This window comes from Nelusetta ayraudi, unplaced genomic scaffold (assembly GCF_046127955.1).
Source record: "Nelusetta ayraudi isolate G7.1 ecotype Tasmania unplaced genomic scaffold, CSIRO-AGI_Nayr_v1 ptg000191l, whole genome shotgun sequence".
NCBI lineage: Eukaryota > Metazoa > Chordata > Actinopteri > Tetraodontiformes > Monacanthidae > Nelusetta > Nelusetta ayraudi.
The window spans coordinates 55,001-80,000 of NW_027466240.1; the positions used below are offsets into that span (position 1 = coordinate 55,001).

The window sequence follows — 25,000 nt, forward strand, 5'->3', positions numbered from 1 at the left end:
TCTGGTAAATAAATAATAATAAAAAAAAAAAACCAATCTGATAATGTATCGTGATAATACTCTATCATGATAATACAGTCAGATTAGAGCCAGATTATGCTGGATGGGATTGATTTATGAGTAAATGTGGAGCAATAATTCAGGGTAAAGAGACCTTTTTAAATAGTTGTTACACAAAGCAAACACACACACACACACACACACACACAATGAGTAACATTTCCCATTTTCACGTCCTCTCTCAGTTCGTCAAGTGCGGCTTCGCTGGCTCCAACTTCCCTGAACACATCTTCCCTGCGCTGGTGGGCCGACCAATCATACGATCGACGACCAAAATTGGCAACTTTGAGATCAAGGTGAGGACACCTGGAGTCAAAGACCTGCCGCTGCTCTCCTCACTCGCCGGTCGGACTGCCACTGTCAACGTGGTGCTGTTGTTGCCTCGCAATGACGTTGAGAGAAAAGCTGAGGAGCGCCGGAGTGGAGCCACACAGGGATGTGTTTGACCCCTGGTGATGTCACGATGGAGAGGATGTCCACGGTCCAGGCACCACCACCACCAGTGCAATTTACACTGTACATACATACATATATATACAGTATATATATATATATACATATATATATATATATATATATATATATATATATATATATATATATATATACATATATGTGTTGTTCCTTGTGATTGAATTTGATTATTTATTACTTACTCTTTCCTGTCCTTGGGTGTTCAGAAAGGTGCTTATATATAAAATATATTGTTATTACACACACACACACACACACACGCACACACACACACACACACACACACACACACACACACACACACACACACACACACACACACACTCCATTCAATTGGCTTTATTCACTTTAAAAAAAAAAAAAAAAGGCATCTGTTGAAACCAGCAAGACTTTGACGTTTACAAACCAGACCAACAGTTTTGTTTACATTTTTGTTCTTTTCTCAATCTTCTGAATCTCAATGCAGCAAAAGACTTTTGCAGATCACTAACAGCTCAGCTCTCATTGTCCCTCCGCCTGTTCCCTCCGTCAAGGACCTGATGGTGGGCGACGAGGCCAGCGAGTGTCGCTCCATGCTGGAGGTGTCCTACCCGATGGAGAATGGCATGGTGCGCTGCTGGGAGGACATGCTGCACCTGTGGGACCACACCTTTGGTCCCGACTGCTTGGACATCAACCCATCAGAATGCAAGGTGGGGCCCAGGCCGCCCGGCGGTCGGATGCCAGATGCAAACTCTCAGAGAGTCTGGAACAGGGCTGGTCCAATTGTTTGTTTGACTGCTGTGCCACCATGTGCCCGTCAATTGAAATTGAACCAAAAGCATCGTTTCGAACATGAATAATATTATGTTGATGTATATTTCACTGGTGTTTGTTTACTTATCCTATTTTTTTTAATTTTATTTATATCTGTATTTAAATTTTTCTTTCATATGTTTTGGTTTTTGTATCCCTTTTATTTTCTTATTTTCTTTCATGTTCGAAATCAATCAATCAAGTCAAATCAAGTCAAATCAAAGTTGCAACAGAATCAGTGTCTCTGAAGCTCCACCAGGGTGTTGAGCTCTTAGAACCATCCAGACCCACCCAGAACCTCCAGGGTGTTTAGCTCTTAGAACCATCTAGAACCATCCAGAACCACCAGGGTGTTTAGCTCTTAGAACCATCTAGAACCATCCAGACCCACCCAGAACCTCCAGGGTGTTGAGCTCTTAGAACCATCCAGACCCACCCAGAACCTCCAGGGTGTTTAGCTCTTAGAACCATCTAGAACCATCCAGACCCACCCAGAACCTCCAGGGTGTTCAGCTCTTTATTGAAATGACTCTGAAAACGCTGCACACATGGAGGAAACACAGATATTTCGGCAGCAAAGTTTGGCGAGACGGATTAAAAAAGCTATTATGGGCCGCATATGGCCCTCGGGCCATAGTTTGCCCCTGCCTAGTTAAACCTCTTGGGTTGTTTTTTTTTTTTTTTTATCAGATACTGCTGACCGAGCCGCCCATGAACCCCACCAAAAACCGTGAGAAGATCGCAGAGGTCATGTTTGAGAAGTATCAGTTCCATGGCATCTACGTGGCGATCCAGGCTGTACTCACTCTGTATGCTCAGGGTAAGACTCCAAACCAACTCAGAGCCACCGCGTGGTGGCAGCAGCGCTATCTCAGTGATAACACGCAGGTATCACGTGCGTCCAAACGCAGGTTTGCTGACGGGTGTGGTCGTTGACTCCGGAGATGGAGTTACTCACATCTGTCCGGTGTACGAGGGCTTTTCTCTCCCGCACCTGACGCGCAGGTTGGACATCGCAGGGCGGGACATCACGCGCTACCTCATTAAGGTACGTCAGAGGTTTTGTCTTCAGTGGCCAGTTAGCTGAATTGGTGAACGTATTTACATTTTGGCGGTTAAGTAAAAGTGTAGATACTTGGGTTAGAGGAAGAAAGAAAAAAAAACTCTGGTAAAAGTGAGAGTACATATTCAACTCCTTTACTCAAGTAAAAGAAAGTACAGGTTCTGAAATGTACTTCAGGAAGAAAAGTAAAAATTTGTTTCCCACTAGATGGTGCCGTTCAGTATTATTTTGTTTATTTACTCAGGCAGTGATCTGAGCAGCTAAAGGGGTCCTGGGGGCTTATAAATGGGCGTGGCGGTCGTTGTTCTTGTCCAGTTTGCATTTTAACCTTCAGAGAGCGGCCAGTTATGGCGTAAAAACGCGAAACTTTCACGAAATAACGTGATAGTTTCACATCACAATGTGAAAACGATCACTCAAAAAACATGAAACTATCACGGTTTATCCATTCTCCCTTACGGCGTTGACCTGCACTCCCCCCTTTTTCAGTTATGTCGAGGTGCTGTTTTTTTTTTTTATTTTTTTTTTTTTAAATATATCTTTATTAAATTCACAAACATTCGAATTTACACATAACAGGAGACAAATTACACTTCGCACAAATACAAAGAAATAAAAGCATTAATAGCAATAAAAAAAAAAATAGATAAATGAAAGGCAAACAATAAGACAAAGAGGGAAAAAAAAACAACAACAAACAAACAAACAAACAAAAACCCCCGCCAGGGATACAGAGCAGTTAGCTAAAGCTAAAGATGTTAAAGTGGGAGCATAAATTCACAGTTTTCAATGCTTTCTTATTCTTAGCAACAGCTACTATGTCTATGTGCCGTTGAACGCTTCTCTTTGCACAAGTGGCTGTCATTTTCCAACCCTCCCGCTGCCCCCCCTCCTCTATCCAATAAGCTGCTGCTCCTGCGTGGCTACGCCTTCAACCACACAGCCGACTTTGAGACTGTGCGCATGCTGAAGGAGAAGCTCTGCTACGTGGGATACAACATTGAACAGGAACAGCGCCTGGCCACAGAGACCACCTACCTGGTGGAGTCCTACACAGTATGTCCCGTAACACCCACAATATGGGGATTTTTTATTTATTTTTTTATTTTCTTATTTCTTGTTGTCATTATTCATGGAGGTGGATGCATAAAATATGATGAAAATCGAGTGCACAATGACTCGGGGCAACACAACACTGCTCGGTTAGGACGGGGGAAAGAAGTTGCTCCTCAATGAGCGTTGCTTGATGTCATGTTCTTGACAGTTTGTCACCTGTTGATTGGTTGCAGCTGCCGGACGGCCAGCAGGTGAAGGTGGGTGGAGAGAGGTTCGGAGCTCCCGAGGCCCTCTTCCAACCTCACCTCATCAACGTGGAGGGAGTGGGCGTGGCCGAGCTGCTCTTCAACACCATCCAGGCTGCAGACATCGACCTCAGGTCAGGGCTCTTTACTGCACACGTTTACCGCACACGTATTTTTTTCCCGTGACGGAAAAGAAACTGATGAGCTTTTTGTTTTGTTTGTTTGGAGCAGGGGAGACTTCTACAAACACATCGTGCTGTCGGGAGGGAGCACCATGTACCCCGGCCTCCCATCCAGACTGGAGAGGGAGATTAAACAGCTGTACCTGGAGAGAGTCCTGGACGGAGACACGCAGAAATTATCAGTAGGAAGCCTCACACACACACACACACACACACACACACACACACACACACACACACACACACACACACACACACACACATTATTTTCTGATTCTGTAAGAAAAGTATTATGAAAACACAGAGAAGAAAACAAACTATATACCCTAGATACCCCATATACAACTCTGAATATATATACATACACACACACACACACACACACACACACACACACACACACACACACACACACACACATTATTTTCTGATTCTGTAAGAAAAGTATTATGAAAACACAGAGAAGAAAACAAACTATATACCCTAGATACCCCATATACAACTCTGAATATATATACATACACACACACACACACACACACACACACACACATATATATATATATATAATTTGACAGTGGTTATAGATAAGTAGAAACCTTTTTTAAGGTTGCTTGTATGTTTCCAACTTTGAAGTCCTGTTCCCCTTTTAACTGATGACCTTTCTTCTTTCTTTCTTTCTTTCTTTCTTTCTTTCTTTCTCTCTTTCTTTCTTCGTCTCAATTAAAAGAAATTCAAGATCCGGATCGAGGACCCTCCCAGGCGGAAGCACATGGTGTTTCTGGGCGGCGCCGTGCTGGCCAACATCATGAAGGACAAGGATTCATTCTGGCTGAGCAGAGCAGAGTACCAGGAGCAAGGCCCGTCATCGCTGCAAAAACTGGGAAGTGCTGTCAGATAAATAAATAAATAAATAAATGAATGAATGAATAAATAAGAGGCAATGTTAGGATACAAAATCAGCACTCTAATCAGGATGCTTAAAGAGTGGCGTAGGGGAAAAGAAAGTAGTTGACTTCAAAGTAAACAGTCGAGCATGTTCATGAATTTTTTCTCCAGACGATGGTTCCTGTTCTTCCCCCCAGTATTTATTCATCTAACACAGTGTTTCTCAACTGGTGGGTCGTGGCCCAAAAGTGGGTCGCTGAGCTGTTTGGATTGGGATGCAGCTTCATGGGCAGTTTTTTTTTTGTTGCAAGAAATGAAGAGAAAATAATTAAATTCAATAATTGTTAATAATTCATTTACGAGACGCGATCAAAGGTTTTTAATAGAACTAAAAAGAAAGCAGCCGGTCAAACTGCTACTGTCACTAAAAATCTCACACTCTTGTTTTTACTTTTTCCCTCTGTGCCAGTAGACGCTGATAAATTGACAAAAGAGAATTTTAAATGTTTGTACGTTCCTGTATTTGATTAGATTTTTTTTTTTCTTTACCGTGAATGTTTCTAAAATAACGCTGAGCAGTGCACGATTGGATTAAAAATCAAGCTCTTGGTACATCTCATCACACGGTGTCTTCTCATTGTGTAGCTCAGAGTGTGTGAAGCATCAAAGTGTTTAGGACGGAAACAGAAGTTCATATGATTTAATGATATTTTTATGGAATTGAATCCTTTTACATGTTGATATTATTTCTGCCCTCAAAATGTAATTTTTTTTTTTTAACAGACCGTTTAAATGTATGGGAACTACGGTGTTGCTCTTTGCCACCACCTAGTGGTTGAGTTTATGAGGACGCCAACGTCCCAAAGCTAAACAGCACGACGTTGCAAACAGATTATTGCACTTTTTTTTCCTTTTATTGCAATACTGAGTTACCTGACAAAAATACAGTCATGTGTTTTTCACAACGGAAAAGAAATATGAACACATGCTTCATACACACACACACTCACACACACACACACACACACACACACACACACGCACACGCACGCACACACACAAGCACACATACCACATTCGCAGAACCTTCACAGATAAAATGAAAAAAACAACAACAAAAAAACCAAAAAAAAACAAAAGAAACAAAAGCATGCAGTTAATGTTTGAAAACATTTCTCAAACAGCCTTCAGTCAAAGCGGCAGAAATGTGGAGAACCCGCACGCAGCGTCAATATCCATCCAGAAAACAATCCAAAAATCCAAAGATAAGTTTCAATAACATGATAATCAGGTTGGTGACAGTGGGAACAGTCGAGAGAGAGAGAGAGAGAGAGAGAGAGAGAGAGGAAGAGAGAGAGGAAGAGAGATAGAGGAAGGGAGAGAGAGAGAAATGACTTGCAGCAGGAGTCACCAGGACTTGGTGACGCAATGTACATATACATTCCAGCGAGTCGCAGCAGCAGAACCAGCGGTGTGCTGAGCTCACTGTGCACTGGTCCGACTGTTCACCACTCACTGTGCACTGGTCCGACTGTTCACCGCGCAGTCGCAGGGTTAAAATCCCCTCAGGTTCTTCGGACCAAAAGCAAACAGTAGGAACTGCAGTGCGGAGTTCAAAAAGCAGTTGCAAAAGAACAAATACTTCATTTTAAATACATTCTCCAGGCAAAGCAGCCTGTCAGGTGGGAAAATCTCTTCCATCACGTCAATGTGTCAAAAAGCTGAAAAACGTACGTTCTCTCAAAAGTGGCGTTTTGTGTTTTTTTTGTGCGAGTGAACCCAACAAACAAACGGCTGAGATTTAAAGCTCTTGTGAAGATCTTAAACCTGCTTTACTTTGAAAGTTTACAAAGATTCATTGAAGTTAAACATTTTGGCCTGTACAGTTTTGTCTGCCACTTTCCTCCCCCTCCTCCCCCCCCCCCTCCCCTAGCTGTGCACCCGGTGGCGCTATAGAGGGTTCACAACCCCCCCCCCCCCCCCCCATCCCTTTAACACTGACATTGGTCCACTGAGACATCAGCAGACTGACACTGAAAAAAGTCAAGCAATAAAACATCCAGTGTGCGAAATACTCTTTGGAAGGGGAGGGGGGGGCTGGGGGGCCTGGGGGATGTGGAAGGGGGGGTCCACGCCCCCCCGCCACCCCCAATCCAGAGACCAGACCCCCTTACAATCTTGCTTGCAGGGGGTTTCACCGGTGAACCAGTTGGGGTCTGACCCCCCCCCCTCCTACTTGTATTTCGCACACTGAAAACATCCGAGTGTCTCTGAGATTTCCTCGGTGCCTGGAACTGTGGAGTAGTGAGAGGGTTACATCATCACGGTGGACCAGTCGGGCCTGCCGGTCCATGTGCTCTCCAGGAGGCGCTTTCATTGTTTCCAGGCAACAGCGGCCTCCTCGCACAACGTCAACCTTCGTCTTTGGATCGGAGCCTTTTCCTCACGTGTGGATGATGTAATCCCGTCACGGTGGAGAGCTCGGAGTTCACGTTTCAAAATGGCAAAAAAACAAACAAAAAAATCCAAGCAAATCCATTTATTACACTTTTCTTTTTTTTTCATTTTTCTTTTTCCAAAGTCACATAGAGTACAACTAAGTGCCTGGACACCAGCAGTCACTGGAGCGGCACCAAGGAGGAAAAGTCCCCTGTGATTGGTTGCTTGGCTGGTTGGCTGGTTGGTTCTGTCCTGCCGTGCATGCTGGTCCATTCGGGAAAGAGTTTCACTGTTTTTTCTTGGGGGGGTTTTGGGGGGGGGGGCGGGGGGGTCGGCCCCTGGTCTGGAGCAGGGCTGCTAGTTTTCACCAACGTCCATGAGCTCACACCAGTGGCAGAAGGAGAAATGGACAGAACGGGAGAGAGAGAGAGAGAGAGAAAGAGAAGCAAGCCAGAGTGATCGCCCCCCTCCTTCCTTCCTTCCTTCCTTCCTTCCTTCCTTCCTTCCTTCCTCCCACTCCTCCTCCTTCCTCTCCTCCCACCCACTCCGCTCACTCCTCACACACCGACTCGCTCAGGTCCACGGCGCCACCTCTGGTGAGCCGCCGCATCTTGCTGAAGTCGTGGTCGGTCCTCAGGTAGGAGAGCGAGGCCCCCCCGCCGCCGTCGCTGTGGCCCGCCAGGTCCTGGGGCTGGGCCTCGGGGGGCAGCGCCCGCATCTCCCCGCCGCTGCGCCAGTACAGGGTGTAGTGCTGCGGCTCGGCCACGCCGAAGGTGGAGGCGCACGTCTGCGCCAGCGCCTGGCTGCTCTCGCCGGCCCGCCACTGCAGCGTCCGCACCGCGCTCCGCTCGCCGTCCTGGAACAGAACCCGAACGCACCGCTGGAGGAGAGGGAGGGAGAGAGAGAGAGAGAGAGGGTGAGAGGGGGGGGGGAGAGACAGAGAGAGAGAGGGTGAGAGAGAGAGAGAGAGGGAGAGGGAGGGAGAGAGAGGGTGAGAGAGAGAGAGAGAGGGAGAGAGGGGGGGGAGAGACAGAGAGAGAGAGGGTGAGAGAGAGAGAGAGAGGGAGAGGGAGGGAGAGAGAGGGTGAGAGAGAGAGAGAGAGGGAGAGACAGGGTGAGAGAGAGAGAGCGAGGGAGCAAGAGAGCAAGAGAGAGAGAAAGAGAAAGAGAGAGAGAGGGAGCGAGAGAGGGAGAGAGAGAGAGAGGGAGAGAGAGGGAGAGGGAGGGAGAGAGAGGGAGCGAGAGAGAGAGAGAGAGAGGGAGAGAGAGGGTGAGAGAGAGAGAGCGAGGGAGCAAGAGAGCAAGAGAGAGCAAGAGAGAGAGAGAGAGAAAGAGAGAGAGAGGGAGCGAGAGAGGGAGAGGGAGAGAGAGAGAGGGGTTTGACTGGTGGGGTCACAGTGGGTTCTACAGTGTGCCAGAGGGGGGTAGCGGAGCAGCAGCAGATGGATGGGGTTAGGGGTTAGTTGTTCTGGTGACAAACCTCATAGGAGGAAACAATCCATCATGGATATCATGGAGAAAACATGTTGCTGGAATGTCAATGGAAAATGAAGCAAAGCAAAGTTGCAACCAAATATCTATTTTTTAATTTAATTTAATTTAATTTATCTTTTTTTTTTTAATTTTTTTTATCTTATTTTATTTTATTTATGGTAACACGAGACCTTACTGACATAATGTTGCTGTATATTTTGTGCATTGACAATAAAATCTATCTATCTATCTATCTATCTATCTATCTATCTATCTATCTATCTATCTATCTATCTGTCTATCCATCTATCTATCTATCTATCTATCTGTCTACAACCAAATCAGTGTCTTTGAAGCTCCAGGGTGTTTGGCTCTTTATTGACATGGCTCTTAAAGCACAAAAAGAAAAATGGATGAAATACAGCTATTCTATGACTGACTGACTATTAATATAATTTCTTTCAAGTTTAGGCTTTTAGGCCGGATTAAAAAGCTTTGACGGGGGGTGGGGACGCGTACGGGCCCCCGGGCCGCAGCTTTGCCCACGCCTGATATAGACAGTATTGATGCAAAACACAGGTGAAGAGGCTGATGGAGTAAAAGGGCAAAAGAGGGGGAGGAGAGAGAGAGAGAGAGAGAGAGAGAGAGAGAGATGGAGTGAGAGATGGAGTGAGAGCCGCGCTGATGATGATGACGACAATGATGATGGTGATGATGATGATGATGGTGATGATGATGATGAAGATGATCCAAGAGAACAAATGAGTGGAAACGATGTTCAAGAAAAAAAGAGAAAATTCACCCCTGAAAACAAAGCTGCCGCTTCCCACGCACACACACACACACACACACACACACACACACACACACACACACACAAGGCAAGCAGGTTGGAGAGCTTCAGGTGAAAATCACCAGCGACTCTGCTCTGTTTGAAAGGCTTCATTGACTCACTCGCACTCTCAACAAATATCTATCGTTTTTTTTCTTCCCTGTTGAAGTTTTCTTCCTTTGCACTTGAATAAGAACTTCTTGATATAAACTAGGAGTCAAAAACAAACAAACAAACAAACAAACAAACAAACGGACAAACTCCAAGCAAACAACTCATGGGTCCTCCTCAAACTATGACTTTGTGTCGTACCTGCGTCGTTACACAATGTCAGAAAACCGCCACGAAGAAAAGACCAAAGGCAAAACTCTGTTTCAAAAACACACACACACACACACACACACACACACCCACACACACACACACACACACACACAACTGAACGCCATCGCTATCTCCACAGTACGCATCAAACCTTGCCAACACAACCACACTACCAAGCTACCTGGACACACACACACACACACACACACACACACACACACACACACACACACACACACACACACAACTTAGTCCAGTAAAACTGAGCTACCGCCAACCAAACCAGGCAAATGTTCCCTTTAGGAAGTGAAAAACACACAGCATCAATTTCAATCAACAGGTTGCCCCCCCCCACCTCCGCCCCTCCCACACCGCAGCACCCCTTCCCCCCGTCGGCACAACTTACAGAGTCACTGAGCTCCTCGCCGTCCGTGTGCATATTGTGTTTTCCTGCTTGCGATGGCTGGATGCAGCTCGATAAATTTCATGTTATCTGACCGCCCACTTCTTCATAGCACTTGGCTCACTGATCCCCCGCCTGTGTCAGTGAGAAATCTGGCTGCCCGCGTGCGTTCCATGGGCTATTTGAAGCCGGCAGAGGCACCACGTGACCAGACAACGGTTAGCGCTTAGCGCTGTGGATGACAATGCCTCCCACCCCCCCCCACCCCACCCACTGTGGCCTCTGGCGGAGACCACTGGCAATAATCCCAACAGGTGGCAATGGTGCTAATGCCAATAGGTGCTTGTAGGTCAAGTGGTTCTGAACTGCTGGGGTCTCTGGAGACCCCTCCCCCCAGCCCCCCCCCACACACACACACACTCACATACACACACACCTTCATCATGAAATCGTGACCCAAATTTATTCCACAGCGCTCGAATTTATTGAACAAAATTAATTAAAAAAACAATAATAAAAACAAATGACAACCCACTTTCTATCATGTCTAGTCAATAAGTGATTGGAATGATTGAATTGGACATTTTCTCTGTAAATGCGTGCTTCTTCTATCTTCTATCTTAGAAACTACAAATGTCAACTTCCACTCCGCTCCACCAGATGGTGTCAGTTCTTCCTGTGAATCACTACCACCCCTGGAGATGGGGACAAAGATGGGCGGGACTTCCTCTCTGACTCCAAACAGTTTAGCTAACCTGGTGCTGCTGTGCTGCTGTGGGTCTTCTGCTTGTACAAGGTCAGTTTCATCCCTTTTCATGAGGATTACATTTAAAGATGTTTGTTGTGAGTTTAAGTTGAAGTTTAATTAAAATGATTTGAATCATTTAACATTTATATTTGACAGAAATTGTAATTAGTTTTCTTCAGAACCATTGGCAGAACCATTGGCAATAGATCACTGGGCACCGCACCCAGCATCCAGATTCTGAAACTTCACAAAGGCAGAACATGAACAGATTCGAATCCAACTTTGTATCCTGTGTGGCTCCAGCAAGAACCTCAATTCTCAACATCTTAAAATCCCATCCATCCATCCATCCATCCATCCATCCATCCATCCCTCAATCCATCCATCCACCCATCCATCCATCAATCCATCCATCCATCCATCCCTCAATCCATCCATCCATCCATCACTCAATCCATCCATCCATCCATCCATCCATCCATCCTTCAATCCATCCATCCATCCATCCAGCCATCCTTCAATCCATCCATCCTTCAATCCATCCACCCATCCCTCAATCCATCCATCCATCCCTCAATCCATCCATCCATCCATCCAGCCATCCTTCAATCCATCCATCCTTCCATCCATCCATCCATCCAGCCATCCTTCAATCCATCCATCCATCCATCCATCAATCCATCCATCCCTCAATCCATCCATCCATCCATCCATCCATCCAGCCATCCTTCAATCCATCCTTCAATCCATCCATCCCTCCATCCATTTTTAATACCTGCTTTGTCCTCCACTCAGTGTTGCAGGGCTCTGCTGGAGCCCCTCCCAGCTGTCACAGGGTGAAGGCAGGGTGACACCCTGGACCAGTCACCAGTTCATCACAGGGCCACATAGAGACACACAACCATTCGTACTCACACACACACACACACACACACACACACACACACACACGGACGGACAATCTAGAGTTTCTGGAGTGTGGGAGGAAGCTGGAGAACCCGGAGAGAACCCAGCAGACCCAGGGAGAACATGCAAGCTCCACACAGAAAGACCCCAGGGCACCCCTGGGAATTAAACCCACAACCTTCCTGCTGTGAGGCCAGAGTGCTGACCGCTGCACTACTGTGTCACCCCATTTTAAAATCCCCTCAAAGAGAAAAAGAAAGGGGAAACTCTCGACAAAACTCGCGACCCAATCCAAACAGCTCTGCGACCCACTGTTGGGGTCGCGACCCACCAGTTGAGAAACGTTGTCGTAGGTGACAGTCAGCGATGCTTGGCCCAGATCAGCGGATTACCTTCCAATAGCAGTAAATGTAATTCTCTGGAGAAAAAAAAAACAAAAACAATCTGTGTGTTTAGCACGCGATGCTGGGCTAATCCTGGCGGCGCTGCCTGCCTCCAACCCGCTGCTCCGCCCATCACCTCCTGCCGTTCTGGGCATTGCTCCGGCGACCTGGCGTGAGAATTGAGTCCTGGAGGCTGCTGCTCGCTGCCATTTGCACGAGTGTAGGACGAGCTGCTGCTGCTCAGCGTGCGTCAGGTCGTTGATGATAACGAGGTCGGAGCTTTTAGCGCTGATGAAAGTTCACCTCAGCGGTGGCTGGCTCCACACGTGTTGTCTCTCGTCTGCAAATGAACTCCGCTCAAATGACAAAGGTCAACCACTTATTTGCATCCTCCTCCGCTTCTCGCAAACACTGCGCTCAAGCAAAAAAAAAAAAAAAAAATCAGAAAATAAACCCTTTGTGATGTCACCAAAGGGCCCTGAGAGGTTGCCAACAACAGGCCCAAGCAGGTGTTTGATTCCCCCCTCTGAGAGTTTGAAGGGTGTATATACATACATACTGTATATATGTATGTATGTATGTTTATATATGTATATATATATTATATATGTATATATGTACATATACTGTATGTATGTATGTTTATATATATATATGTAGGTATGTATAAGTATGTATATATGTATGTATGTATGTATGTATGTATGTATATATATATATGTATATATATATACAAATATACATACAGTATATGTACATATACATGTGTATATATATATATGTGTGTGTGTGTGTGTGTGTGTGTGTGTACGTATGTATGTATTTATGTATGTATGTATGCATGTATACCCTTCAAACTGCATTTTGACATATATATACATAAGGGCAGGACAACCAGATTACTTTGTACTGTATTGTACTGTGATTGTAATCTTTCATTCATGTGTTTCTGGGCCGTATGTTCAGCTTTTACCAATATGAGAAAATAGTGACTCAAGCCAAACCCTTACGAGAATATTTTGGGCTTTTGCAACAATATTTACCCTCACAGCATTTTTTTTTTTTTTAGTGACTTGGATGTTGCTGTTGTGTTACTGTTGTGTCATTCACATGGTACCCTGCAGAATATCTCATGGAATAGATTTCAGTGCGTACTGAGTAGGAGTTCCGGCTGTCTGTACATCAATCAGCAGCATCTCACACTGCTGGGCCGCTCGTGACAGCTGTGTAGTAGATCACTGTCCAAACCCACACACACCCGTCCCAACTCTCTCACTCTCTCTCTCTCTCACTCTCTCACTCTCTCTCTCTCTCCTTCTCCCTCCCTCCCTCTCTCTCCTACAACCAAAACAAACGACAGCTACCTGGTTCCGCTGGTTCTCCCTCTGTCTCTGGGCGTCTCGGCTCCGTCTGCAGCTCCACTCCTTCAGGGTCTCCTGGGCTTCTGCTGTCAGGCAGCCGGAGAGAGACTGCGGCCTGTCCAGGCTCTGGATCAGGCACAGGCTGGCAAACACACTGCTCAGGTAGTAGCCGCCTTGACCGCAAAAACACACCGGTCAAATTCACAGGAAAAACAAAACAAAACGTTAACCTTGGGTTAACCTCTTTGGGTCTGTTTGTGCAAAGTGACAGACACAGTATCTGATCATAAGGCTTTCCTTACTACTACTACTACTACCTACTGCTACTACTACTACTACTACCTACTGCTACTACTACCTACTGCTACTACTACTACTACTACTGCTACTACTACTGCTACTACTACTACTGCTACTACTACCTACTGCTACTACTACCTACTGCTACTACTACTACTACTACTGCTACTACTACTGCTACTACTACTACTACTACTGCTACTACTACTACTGCTACTACTACTACTACTACTACTACTGCTACTACTACCTACTGCTACTACTACTGCTACTACTACTACTACTACTGCTACTGCTACTACTACTACTACTACTACTACTGCTACTACTACCTACTGCTACTACTGCTACTACTACTGCTACTACTGCTATTACTACTACTACCTACTACTACCTACTGCTACTACTACCTACTGCTCCTACCACTACTACTACTACTACTACTACTACTACTACTGCTACTGCTACTACTACTACTACTACTACTACTACCTACTGCTACTACTACCTACTGCGACTACTACTACTACTACCTACTGCTCCTACCACTACTACTACTACTACTACTACTACCTACTGCTACTACTACTACTACTGCTACTACTACTACTACTACTACTACTACTACTACCTACTGCTACTACTACGACTACTACTACTACTACTACTACTACTACCTACTGCTACTACTACTACTACTACTACTACCTACTGCTACTACTGCTACTACCTACTGCTACTACCACTACTACTACTACCTACTGCTCCTACCACTACTACTACTACTACTACCTACTGCTACTACTACTACTACTACTACTACTACTACTACCTACTGCTCCTACCACTACTACTACTACTACTACCTACTGCTACTACTACTACTACTACTACTACCTACTGCTCCTACCACTACTACTACTACTACTACCTACTGCTACTACTACTACTACTACTACTACCTACTGCTCCTACCACTACTACTACTACTACTACCTACTGCTACTACTACTACTACTACTACTACTACCTACTGCTACTACTACTACTACTACTACTACTACCTACTGCTACTACTACTACTACTACTACTACTACTACTACCTACTGCTCCTACCACTACTACTACTACTACTACCTACTGCTACTACTACTACTACTACTACTACTACTACTACCTACTGCGACTACTACTACTACTACCTACTGCTCCTACCACTACTACTACTACTACTACTGCTACTACTACTGCTACTACTGCTACTACCTACTGCTACTACTACTACTACTATTACTACCTACTGCTACTACTGCTACTACCTACTGCTACTACTACCTACTGCTACTACTACTGCTACTACTACTGCTACTACTACTGCTACTACTACTGCTACTACTACTACTACCTACTGCTACTACTACTACTACTACTGCTCCTACCACTACTACTACTACTACTGCTACTACTACTACTACCTACCGCTACTACCTACTGCTACTACTACTACTACTACTACTACCTACTGCTACTACTGCTACTACCTACTGCTACTACTACTACTACTATTACTACCTACTGCTACTATCCATCTATCTTCTATACCCACTGGCAGGGGTCTGTTGCAGTCAATCCGAGCTGCCCTGGGGTGAAGGCAGGGTGACACCCTGGACAAACGGCCGCTTCATCACAGAGCCACAAAGACGGACAAATTTATTTAGAGTTTCCAATTCACCTCACATGAATGTTTTTGTGGTTTTTGAATGTTGGAGGACGCCGGAAAACCCGGAGAGAACCCAGCAGACGCAGGGAGAACATGACAACTCCACACAGAAGAGACCCTGGGAATCAAACCCACAACCTTCTTGCTGTCAGGCCACAGCACGAAAGACAACACCACTGTGTCGCCCCTACTACCACTACTAATAATCATCATAATAATGATAATAGGGGCGGCGGGGTGGTGCTGCCTCACAGCAGGAAGGTTGTGGGTTTGAATCCGGGGTGCCCTGGGGTCTTTCTGTGTGGAGCTTGCATGTTCTCCCTGTGTCTGCTGGGTTCTCTCCGGGTTCTCCAGCTTCCTCCCACACTCCAGAAACATGCATGTGAGGTGAATTGGAAACTCTAGATTGTCCATAGGTGTGCATGTGAGTGTTTGTCTTTGTCTCTATGTGGCCCTGGGATTAAACTGGTGACTTGTCCAGAGCGTCTTCGCCCTATGATAGGTGGAAGAGGCTCCAGCAGACCCCGTGACCCTGAGCTTAGGAAGCTGCAGGAAGCTTTAAGTTCAAAGTAGACACCTGTCCAGAATCCATAACTGGGAATATTTCCAAATAAGGTGAAATTTGCCATTTGTTGATTTTGTAGCTGTATCAATCTAGAAGTAACTATAGAAGTAATATAGTAACTACTTCACAATGAAGCGGTACCTTCTCCTCCGAGCCAGGACGGCTCCAGCAGCTCCATCATGTACTCCACCTCGATCAGGATGTGAGGACGGTTGCACTCCACAATCACGTAGGACAAAGATGGCAGGAAGTCATCCCAACTCACTTCCTGTCCTGGAAATAAAAGAAAAGGTGGTCGACGGTTGAAGACCAACTTCTCATCCTACATTTTCTTTTCCAAAAGTTGAAATAAATAAAAGCAGTCATGAAGCTTAGCATTAGTTGGGACAGTGCTGCACAGATGAAACCCAAGTGAATTAAAGATGGCAGCCGGACTAAACTTTGAAAAAAGGAATGAAAATGCAGTTGAACTGCAAAGACAATTTAGGAGGGAGTTTCAATTGGAGATGAGTTTGGAGCTGACGGAACTGTTCAGGAGGTCCTACGAGAAGCGATCTGGAAGACCACCACAGACATCCACAGCGTGTGGTTGTCGGTGGTCTTTTATCGTGTGAAATCTTTCCAGTGCTCTCTCTTCCTTTGTGGGGCTTGTGGACCACAAGAGTTCACACACGAAAAGGCCAAGAGCCACTCACCATGCAAGGAGCCCATTGCTTTGTGGACACACTTGCACACTTGCAGCAGCAGCAGGACCTTGTCGATGGGCGAGTGAGTCCTCTGCATGAGCACCATCTTCTGCTTCACCCGCTCCACCTCGCGACTGTCAGGGACCCCGGTCCGCACCCCCAGGCGCTCCATGGCCACGTCGCCTTTCAGTCGCAGCAGGTTTTGTGTGAGGCACTGTGTGCTGCCGTCCCTGTTGTGCAACTCCGTGAGAGCCTTGTCGAGGCGGGACCTCAGGGGCCTGAGCACGCAGGAGAACATGGCTCGTTCCAGGGCCAGATCTGAGGACAGAGGACACCGTCAAGGTCAGCAAGGTCTACGAGCTGGTGCAGCCAGTCAACTCAACTTTTAAATTTCAAGGCCGAGCCCTCGACTCCCACTCTATGGACTGTGCGTGTTTTTTCATCACTCGTCACAATGTCTACGCTAACCGCTTGCGGGTAGCTACGAGCTCGGAGACTCTTCGCCAAACATTTTGTCATGCGTTTGCTGCTGCAATGAAGATTTCAAATTGTATGGAGAAGAAAATTCCCTCTACGTACTCTTCACTGGCACCAGTAGGTAAGTACTCAAAGGTATACTGAGCGTCATTACTCAATGACTCGATGAAAAAAAAGGATTGACGTCAAAAGTCCTAAAGGAACTTTTGTTCTTGTTTTTGATAAATATTTAGTATTTCTACTTGGGTTTCAATGAGGCAATTCCATCCAATTCATTAAAAATTCTATCGACCTCCAGGAAACTGGTGCATTTAAATGTATCCTTTATTGTTCTGTTGACTGCCTCTGCCAAAACAAACCTGAAATTAAACAACAAATCAACAAATTCAACAACGACAACCCACACTTAAGTCTGAACACACATGAGATAAAAATGATGTGATCGAGAATTCTCAGCAGTCTTCGTGACGTGACATCACAAAGGGCCGCTCTCACGACAGCGTGTTTTAGAACATGCATTCTGAAGAGCGTAGCAAGGCAAAGAAGGCAGGAAAGCACGACTCTGTTCTTCTCTCCTCTTGTCTCCAGAAGTTCACTGAAGGTTGATTTATATTATATACGTACATATACTGGCAAATATATCAACTTTGCTTTGCTAAATCACAGCCAAAGGTGTGTGTAGCACTTTCATGTGACCCAAACTCATGTTTTCACCAACACACACACACACACACACACACACACACACACACACACACACACACACACACACACAGGCAGTTTGCAGGATAACGGTGCTCCTGTGTGTGATGTTTTCCACTCCTCCTCCTCCTCACTTTCCCTCCTGTCCAAAAATGCCCCCCCCCCCATGGATCTGCCATCTCCATCACTACATCACTACATCTCTACCTCTCGTACTTAATCATTCTCCACCTCCTTCTCCTCCCCTCCTCCAGCGTTCCCTCCCTTTACTGCAGCTTGAGAGGATAACAGATGACACGCAACGTGATTACACAGTCGTACATTCCCGGCTAGCTGACATTTCCCTTTTGCGTTTCCCTCGCAGATCCATAACTGATTACACTTTCAAAGTATCCGGCCTATTTCTATCTCTGCCTCCCACCCTCCCTCCCTCCCTGAATCGTGTTGCTCTTCAAGTGTGCGTGGGACTGTGATATCTTTTTATGATAAACGAGGGGGAGAGAAAAAAAATGCAAATGCCTCCCACGCAAAGCAAGATCGGAATCAAAGCCCAGGAAGGAAGGAAGGAAGGACGGAAGGAAGAAAAGAAGGAGTGGAGGACAGAAGACTAGGAGCAGCTGAGCACTCCTCCCAGATAGCTTCTGTGCTGCCGGCCAATCATCTGTCGTCCCAAATTTACACACACGCACACACTCACTCACCTGTGAAACACGCGCTCGACTCAATACACAGAAGGACAGCCCAAAAAAGAAAAGCCTACGCAGAGGCTGTCAGCAGATCTGACAGCAGTCCTTCTGAAGCAACACCAACACTGCCATGTCTGGAGTGATGATGAGGAGCGCTGCAAACATGATGGATGCGAGTGCAGGTACCCCCAGGTGGGGCTTTTGAGTGGTCTAGTGGTGGAGTGTCCACCTTGAGACTGGGAGGTTGTGGGTTCGAACCCCTGCCGGGTCCTACCAAAGACTGTGCCTCCCTGTTTGGCACTCAGTATTCAGGGTTGGGCTGTGTGTGTAGGGGGGGTTTAGACCAGCCAGTGATTCCTGGGTGTGGTAGCGCTGCTACCACTGCTGCTGGTACCGGTGATCGTCCCCTGATGATCAGCGGTACCTGCAGCAGTGGTACTGCTGCTGGATAATCAGCGGTACCAGCAGCAGCGGGACGATCAGTGGTACCAGCAGCAGCGGTAGCAGCGCTACCACTTGATCCGTTGATACCGTTGATCATCAGGGGACCATCACTGCGACTTTAACCTTAACTGGCCTGCGTCCCTCTGAGCCTTTCTGGTACTTCTTGGAAGACAAGCTAGTTGTTTTTGTCTTGCCGAGCATTGAGACTGCTTTGACATGTGAAGTTTCCTTAAATAGTGACCCAGGTCTTAACAGACAGCAACTAAATATTGCACATGCCATGTGTTTTGTTTGAAGCAGGCCTGTGTGAGAGGCATACGTTGTTCCTGACTCCATCTATCTAATAAGTATACTATGTTAGACCAAGCATGGGCAAACTACGGCCCGGAGGACACATGCAGCCCGTTAAGCTTTTTAATCTGGACCGCAAAAACTCGAAGAAATGATATTAATAGTAAGTAAGTCTTGAAGTAGCCGTATGGAACCAATTCTGTCAGTGTTTTAAGAGTTATTTCAATAAAGAGCAAAATTCGGTTGGGATTCAAGACACGGTACTTGGTTGTAACGCTTTTGTTCATATTCAACTAACATTAAAGCCCGTTTTCTACATATCCCATGATATAGTTTTTCCTCCTATGAGGTGGCTCACCAAAAGTGACTGAACAGATTAATAATACATTTGAACTCATCAGCAATTGATCCATGGTTAATAGCTAAGGTCAAAGAATATGCTGATGACCCTGTGCTAAGTGTTTGCTTGCACCCCTGCTGCTCTTAATTACCAGCTGAATTTTATGTAAGGGGATAGATATATATGTATATGTATATCTGTATATATAAAATGCTCAAACTGCAGTAAATGATCAAAGCTGTTGTAAAGTGTAAACCGTACTTACCTTTTCTGGCGCATTCATTCAAGTTTTAAAAGTGCTAAAACACTCACTCAACCTTATGCATTTTTCTTGTGCGGCAGCCTGCTGGTTTTCTTTACCTTTTTCATTCTCTGGCACCAGGGTCTCAATGGGAGGTTCCAGCTCTCCACAGTCCATCAAGCAGCATTTGGCCTGGGACAGGAAAAGACGCACACCCTGCAGGAGCTGCACGGAGGTCACTCGCGACGTCGACGGAGAGGAAGCCAAGGATTTGAGCACTTCTCTCTGCGCCAGGAGAAAGTCCTGGACCATGCCCCCGAAGGTGGAGCGCCTATCCCTGGACAACTCCTCCACTAGTCGGGTGAGCCTCTTGTCTGGGGCAAAGAAACACACGAAGGCCTCGCTCATGCGGTGCAGCCCACCTCGGCCTCTGGAGCGCACGAGGGGAGGGCGTGAGTAGAAGTGGGTTTGGGTTTGGGAGATGCTCTCTGGATCCGAATCAGAGTCGGCGTCGTCCTCCATGCTGCTGAAAGAGCTGCTGCTGTCGAGTTCAGCCAAAGACGGAGCCAGCTGGCGGTCCAGGACCAGGAAGGCCACTTCGATGTCGGACTCTGCTTTGGCAGGCTGCTGAGCCTGTGACGGCCCCACCTTTGCAGAGGTGTCGACGGGGACGGAGGAAACACTTTTATAATGACATTCTATGCTGATGTTATTCTGTTAGTCGTGATTTACAAAGGTGATTTTAAGCTGTTTAACACACACACACATACATATATATGTATATATATGTATGTGTATATATATATATATATGTATATATATATATATATATATATATATATATATATATATATATATATATATATATATACATATATATATTAAGGCTGAAGGATAAATGGCATCTACGATGATATCGCGATAGGACAAAACCAGATTTTCTAACCGCAAAGACTGCGATTTGATTGGCGGGAGTTCCGCTCACGTGACTTTGCGAGCGGCACGGAGCAAAGCAAAGCAAAGCAGGCAAGTGGGAGGAGTCGATGCTGCGACGAGCCGGACGCACGGAGCGACACGCGAGGAAAAGAAGCTCTTCCTGGTTGCCACCACCTGGTGGCCGTAGTTTAGCAAAACAGTGTCGTGAGAGATTTAAAAAAATCAATGCCGAACAAACTACCGAAGCGCCAAGGAGCACAGCAGTGGGAGTTGTGTTCGCTGCCTCGTAACTTCGCACCTGATAGCGGTTTTAACGCCGCTAGCGTGTTAGCATGGGTTGAATGAAGCCGTCGCTGTTTTTTTGCTTTGTGTGGACTGAAACAAAATCATTCTGAGCTCGATTAAAATGTCTGGCGAAAAACAAAACAGAAACACTGGTAGATAAATAAAGGCTCTTTCATATTAGTTCATGCTTCATTTAGCTTAACATTAGCCTAGCCTATAAAAAAAGCACAATTTGTGTCGAATAAATCTGATATGTTTATTATAATACATATCATTTTTTGTTTGTTTGTGGAAAAATACAAAATAATCGCAAATTAAATCGCACTCGCAATATTGAGGGAAAAAAAAAAAAATCGCAATTGGATTATTTTCCATAATGGTTCAGCCCAAATGTGTAGACACACTCAGGTGATTTTAAAAGAGCTTAAAATCAACTTGCGTATATACACACAACCATGTTGTTATTGTTGTCGTTTACCTGAGGCACACTGACGGGCATCATGTCATCTTCCTCGGCAGAACCCGGGGAAACGGCCGGGGTTCTCCTCAGGATCCCCGCGCCAGGGTGAACCCTCCTGTGTGCGTGAGCGCCAGCAGCCCTCTGCAGGATCTCCGAGCCGCCGGGCTGATCCTCAGACAGGGGCGGGGAGTACGACCCCACCCCCTCCAGGGACAGATTCATGGAGGACTCCGACAGCCGCAGGCGCATGCTGCGCTTGAAGCGGTGCCGCTTGTTGGAGGCACTGTGGTTCACAAGTTGTGGTTGCTGCGGAGTCAGAGAGAAAAGTGTGTTAGGAAGAAACGCAGGTAAAAAGCTGGATCGATCCGGTTTCGCTCATCGATTTTTGCCAACTCCCCGGCAGAAAATGTTTTTTTTTGTTTGTTTGTTTCTTCCTTGTGCAGTCTTAGGATTCACTTTGTCGCTTTCATTTCAGTTCTCACTCACTGAGGGAAAAGCAGCAGAGGAAAACGAGGAAGAAACATTGAAAGTAGCAGAGGTTCAATCTGCCAGAGGTCAGCATGGATGCTGCAGCACAGGCAGTCCTGTCAGAACAAGACGGCATTTCATCGTCACAATATTAAGAAAGAACAAAATGTGGATCCCCCCCCTCCCCCGCCCCCTTTGAGGACATTGCATTATCTAACTCTTAACTGCCTTTTTCTCATTTCCAAATGGTTTTTAGAGGCTCTTTATTAGAGAAATGTGAAGGAAAATAGAAAGAGTCTCCCAGAGATTCCAGATTCACACGCATGATTGACAAAAAACAATAAGAAGCGTGAAAGTCATTGTAATTTTGTCATTAGCGGTGTTTTTTTTTTTTATGATAAAAAAAAAAAACGACAACAACGACAACAACGACAAAAACACAATTCCCAGCTGTGCGATGTGTCATCAATTTATTGCGGGGCCGCAGAGACACACAAACAGCTGTTCTAATGAGCACTCGAGTGCTCGGGGACAACGCGCAGTCTTCAGGAACCAAGGGGACAAACCCACGACCCGCTTGAGACAAGGCGACAGTACACAACGCACCGCCGCGTGGCCCTGGAGATCCTCCGTTGGTCCCGACGAGCACACAAACGCTGGACTCCTACTGACCTTGCAGAGCTCCAGCTGCAGGAAGAGCGGGTTGATGAAGCAGAGCTTCCCCTGTCTGTTCACCCGGCTCTGGCTCTCTGACGTGTGACTGCCGCCGCCGCTGCTGCTGCTGCTGGACGGAACCAGGTCCACCGGCCCGTTTTGGAGATCCGCAGCACTCGGTGCACTCCAGAAGTCTGGGGAGTGAGACAGAATGTTTTGCACTCATTACCAAAGTCAATACTTGTGAACTTACAGACAAATACAACATACAACAGGTTGTCAAAATGACAGCCCAAAATGTTTTTTATTTCCTTCGTCGTTATTTAAAAAAAAAAAAAAAAAAAAAAATGTGTTTATAAAATAGATGCAAGTCGCCGCTGATTGATGTCTGCATGCAGTCCTAGTTTAAGGTTCCTGACAGTTTGGAAAAATAATATTTGACTCCAGACTGGGGGTGAAACAAATGCAGGACATTTCCACACGTTCACAACCAACCCGTTATTTCTATTATACTTCTATTATTCTAATGCTTCAACCCATTACCTTGTCCCATGTGTGAGATTGCCTCCAACTGCCTGTGTGTTGTGGCTTTAGCGATGGCATCTGGCAGCTCCAGCGGGAAGGGCAACACATCTCTGTTGACAACATTAAACAAATGCATCATAATAAATGGGAGCCAGAGGGTCCTTGACCTCCCGCAAGCATCCTGCTTACCAGCAGACAGGGGTCCCTGGCCGGGCTCTCACTGCCTGTGGTAAGCCCCCTGAGCTTTAGCAATGTTGAAATGATGACATTCTATAATCTGTATGTATATATATATATAATTATTATTATTATTTAATATATTTTTTTTTCAAAGAAAAAAAAATGGACTTGTTTTAACTCTTCTTTTCTGAATTCACACCTACTTCTGTAAATGATGCATTTACTGTGAGTTCTGCCCACCATAAAGCACAAACCCAAACATGCATGCTGTGCACAGCAGTACAACTGATATCATGCACATTAGTTTGCTATATGCACACATAAAACCATTACTGTTCACATGGTCTCATGTTAATAGAAGTGAAACTGTTTGATATCAATGAGTGTTCCCCTGTTGCTGAGCTACTGTTGCTGGACTGCTTTCTTTTTTTCCTTTGGCTCTCCACATTAAGCTGTACTCACAGGGCCATTTGTTTTATTTTTTTATTTTTTTGTGCTGATGAAAGAACCTTCATTTAGAGAATAACCAAAATAAATAAATAAATCAATGCACAAATAACCCAACGACTTGCCAGCCTCAGGAGTCCTGGATTATTTTAGCCCCGGAGTGAAAACTCCAACTCACCTGCTGATACAGTAGAAGGCCACCAGGCGACACAGGTCAGGGAAAGTGAGCGCTGAGCTCTCCAAAGCAAAGGCTGCTTACACAGGAGACAGAGTTTGATTGACAGCAGTGAGACACATTTACCAGGAAGTGCAGTCCGCCCACAAAACCCTCTGAGGTCCTGCTGTCTCTGTCCCGCAGCACTCCAGCTGGTGAGTGTGTGAACTGCGGCCGGTGGGTGGGTAGCACCTGCTAATCCACCTTTGTTTTGTACTCACTGGAGTCCTCCTCGCAGATGAAGCACTCCTTCACCGACGTAACACTCTTCTCAGCCGTCACCCTCAAACACAGCACCTTCCTCTGGCTGGAGCTGCATTTACGCACCAGAAACGTCTGCAGAGCCCCGACACGGACCGCAAGCACACACCAGACACAGCGCAGCGGGGTGTTAGTGTCTCTTCTCCACAAACTTGGCTTACTTGTCTATCCGCTGCCTGTCAGATTGACTGATGTGTTGGTAACTGATGGTAGACGCTGGTTGCTTGTGTTTTTCTGATTGTCGTGCTGGCTTTTTAAGTTCTGATCCTAATGTTTTCTCTGTGAAAGGTCTGTTTCTGCTTTATAAATGTTGGACTAAGGGCACCATTTCCAGAATTGCCTATAATTAACGGGGCTGTTTTGTCTTGCGGGACCTTCAAGGCAGAACAGCGCCGGTCAGGGTTATTTTGGCAAAATCCTGGAAATAATTGAACATGCATCACTGCTTCATTTGCCTTCACTGCATGTGCTGTCCATTTCTGCTG

General features: G+C 45.9%; 2 protein-coding genes across 2 annotated transcripts in view; one reads left to right on the forward strand and one right to left on the reverse strand.

Annotated features, from left to right (window-relative positions):
- LOC142881341 (actin-related protein 2) overlaps positions 1-5,385 on the forward strand; it is a 6,451-nt gene extending 1,066 nt beyond the window's left edge. The window contains exons 2-9 of the mRNA XM_076015609.1: positions 246-356; positions 1,068-1,226; positions 2,020-2,149; positions 2,241-2,377; positions 3,299-3,448; positions 3,682-3,827; positions 3,925-4,057; positions 4,606-5,385. Of these exons, the coding sequence (XP_075871724.1) occupies positions 246-356; positions 1,068-1,226; positions 2,020-2,149; positions 2,241-2,377; positions 3,299-3,448; positions 3,682-3,827; positions 3,925-4,057; positions 4,606-4,776 (1,137 nt within the window). The 3' untranslated portion in view covers positions 4,777-5,385. The remainder of the gene's footprint in view (positions 1-245; positions 357-1,067; positions 1,227-2,019; positions 2,150-2,240; positions 2,378-3,298; positions 3,449-3,681; positions 3,828-3,924; positions 4,058-4,605) is intronic.
- A 1,561-nt stretch (positions 5,386-6,946) lies between these two features.
- The window catches only part of rin1b (Ras and Rab interactor 1b), a 32,623-nt gene continuing 14,569 nt past the window's right edge, over positions 6,947-25,000 (reverse strand). Inside the window, exons 3-12 of the mRNA XM_076015608.1 lie at positions 24,476-24,590; positions 24,219-24,291; positions 23,432-23,523; positions 22,907-23,082; positions 21,785-22,072; positions 20,205-20,733; positions 16,914-17,222; positions 16,360-16,491; positions 13,636-13,805; positions 6,947-8,082 (exon numbers count right to left, since the gene is read on the reverse strand). Of these exons, the coding sequence (XP_075871723.1) occupies positions 7,753-8,082; positions 13,636-13,805; positions 16,360-16,491; positions 16,914-17,222; positions 20,205-20,733; positions 21,785-22,072; positions 22,907-23,082; positions 23,432-23,523; positions 24,219-24,291; positions 24,476-24,590 (2,214 nt within the window). The 3' untranslated portion in view covers positions 6,947-7,752. The remainder of the gene's footprint in view (positions 8,083-13,635; positions 13,806-16,359; positions 16,492-16,913; positions 17,223-20,204; positions 20,734-21,784; positions 22,073-22,906; positions 23,083-23,431; positions 23,524-24,218; positions 24,292-24,475; positions 24,591-25,000) is intronic.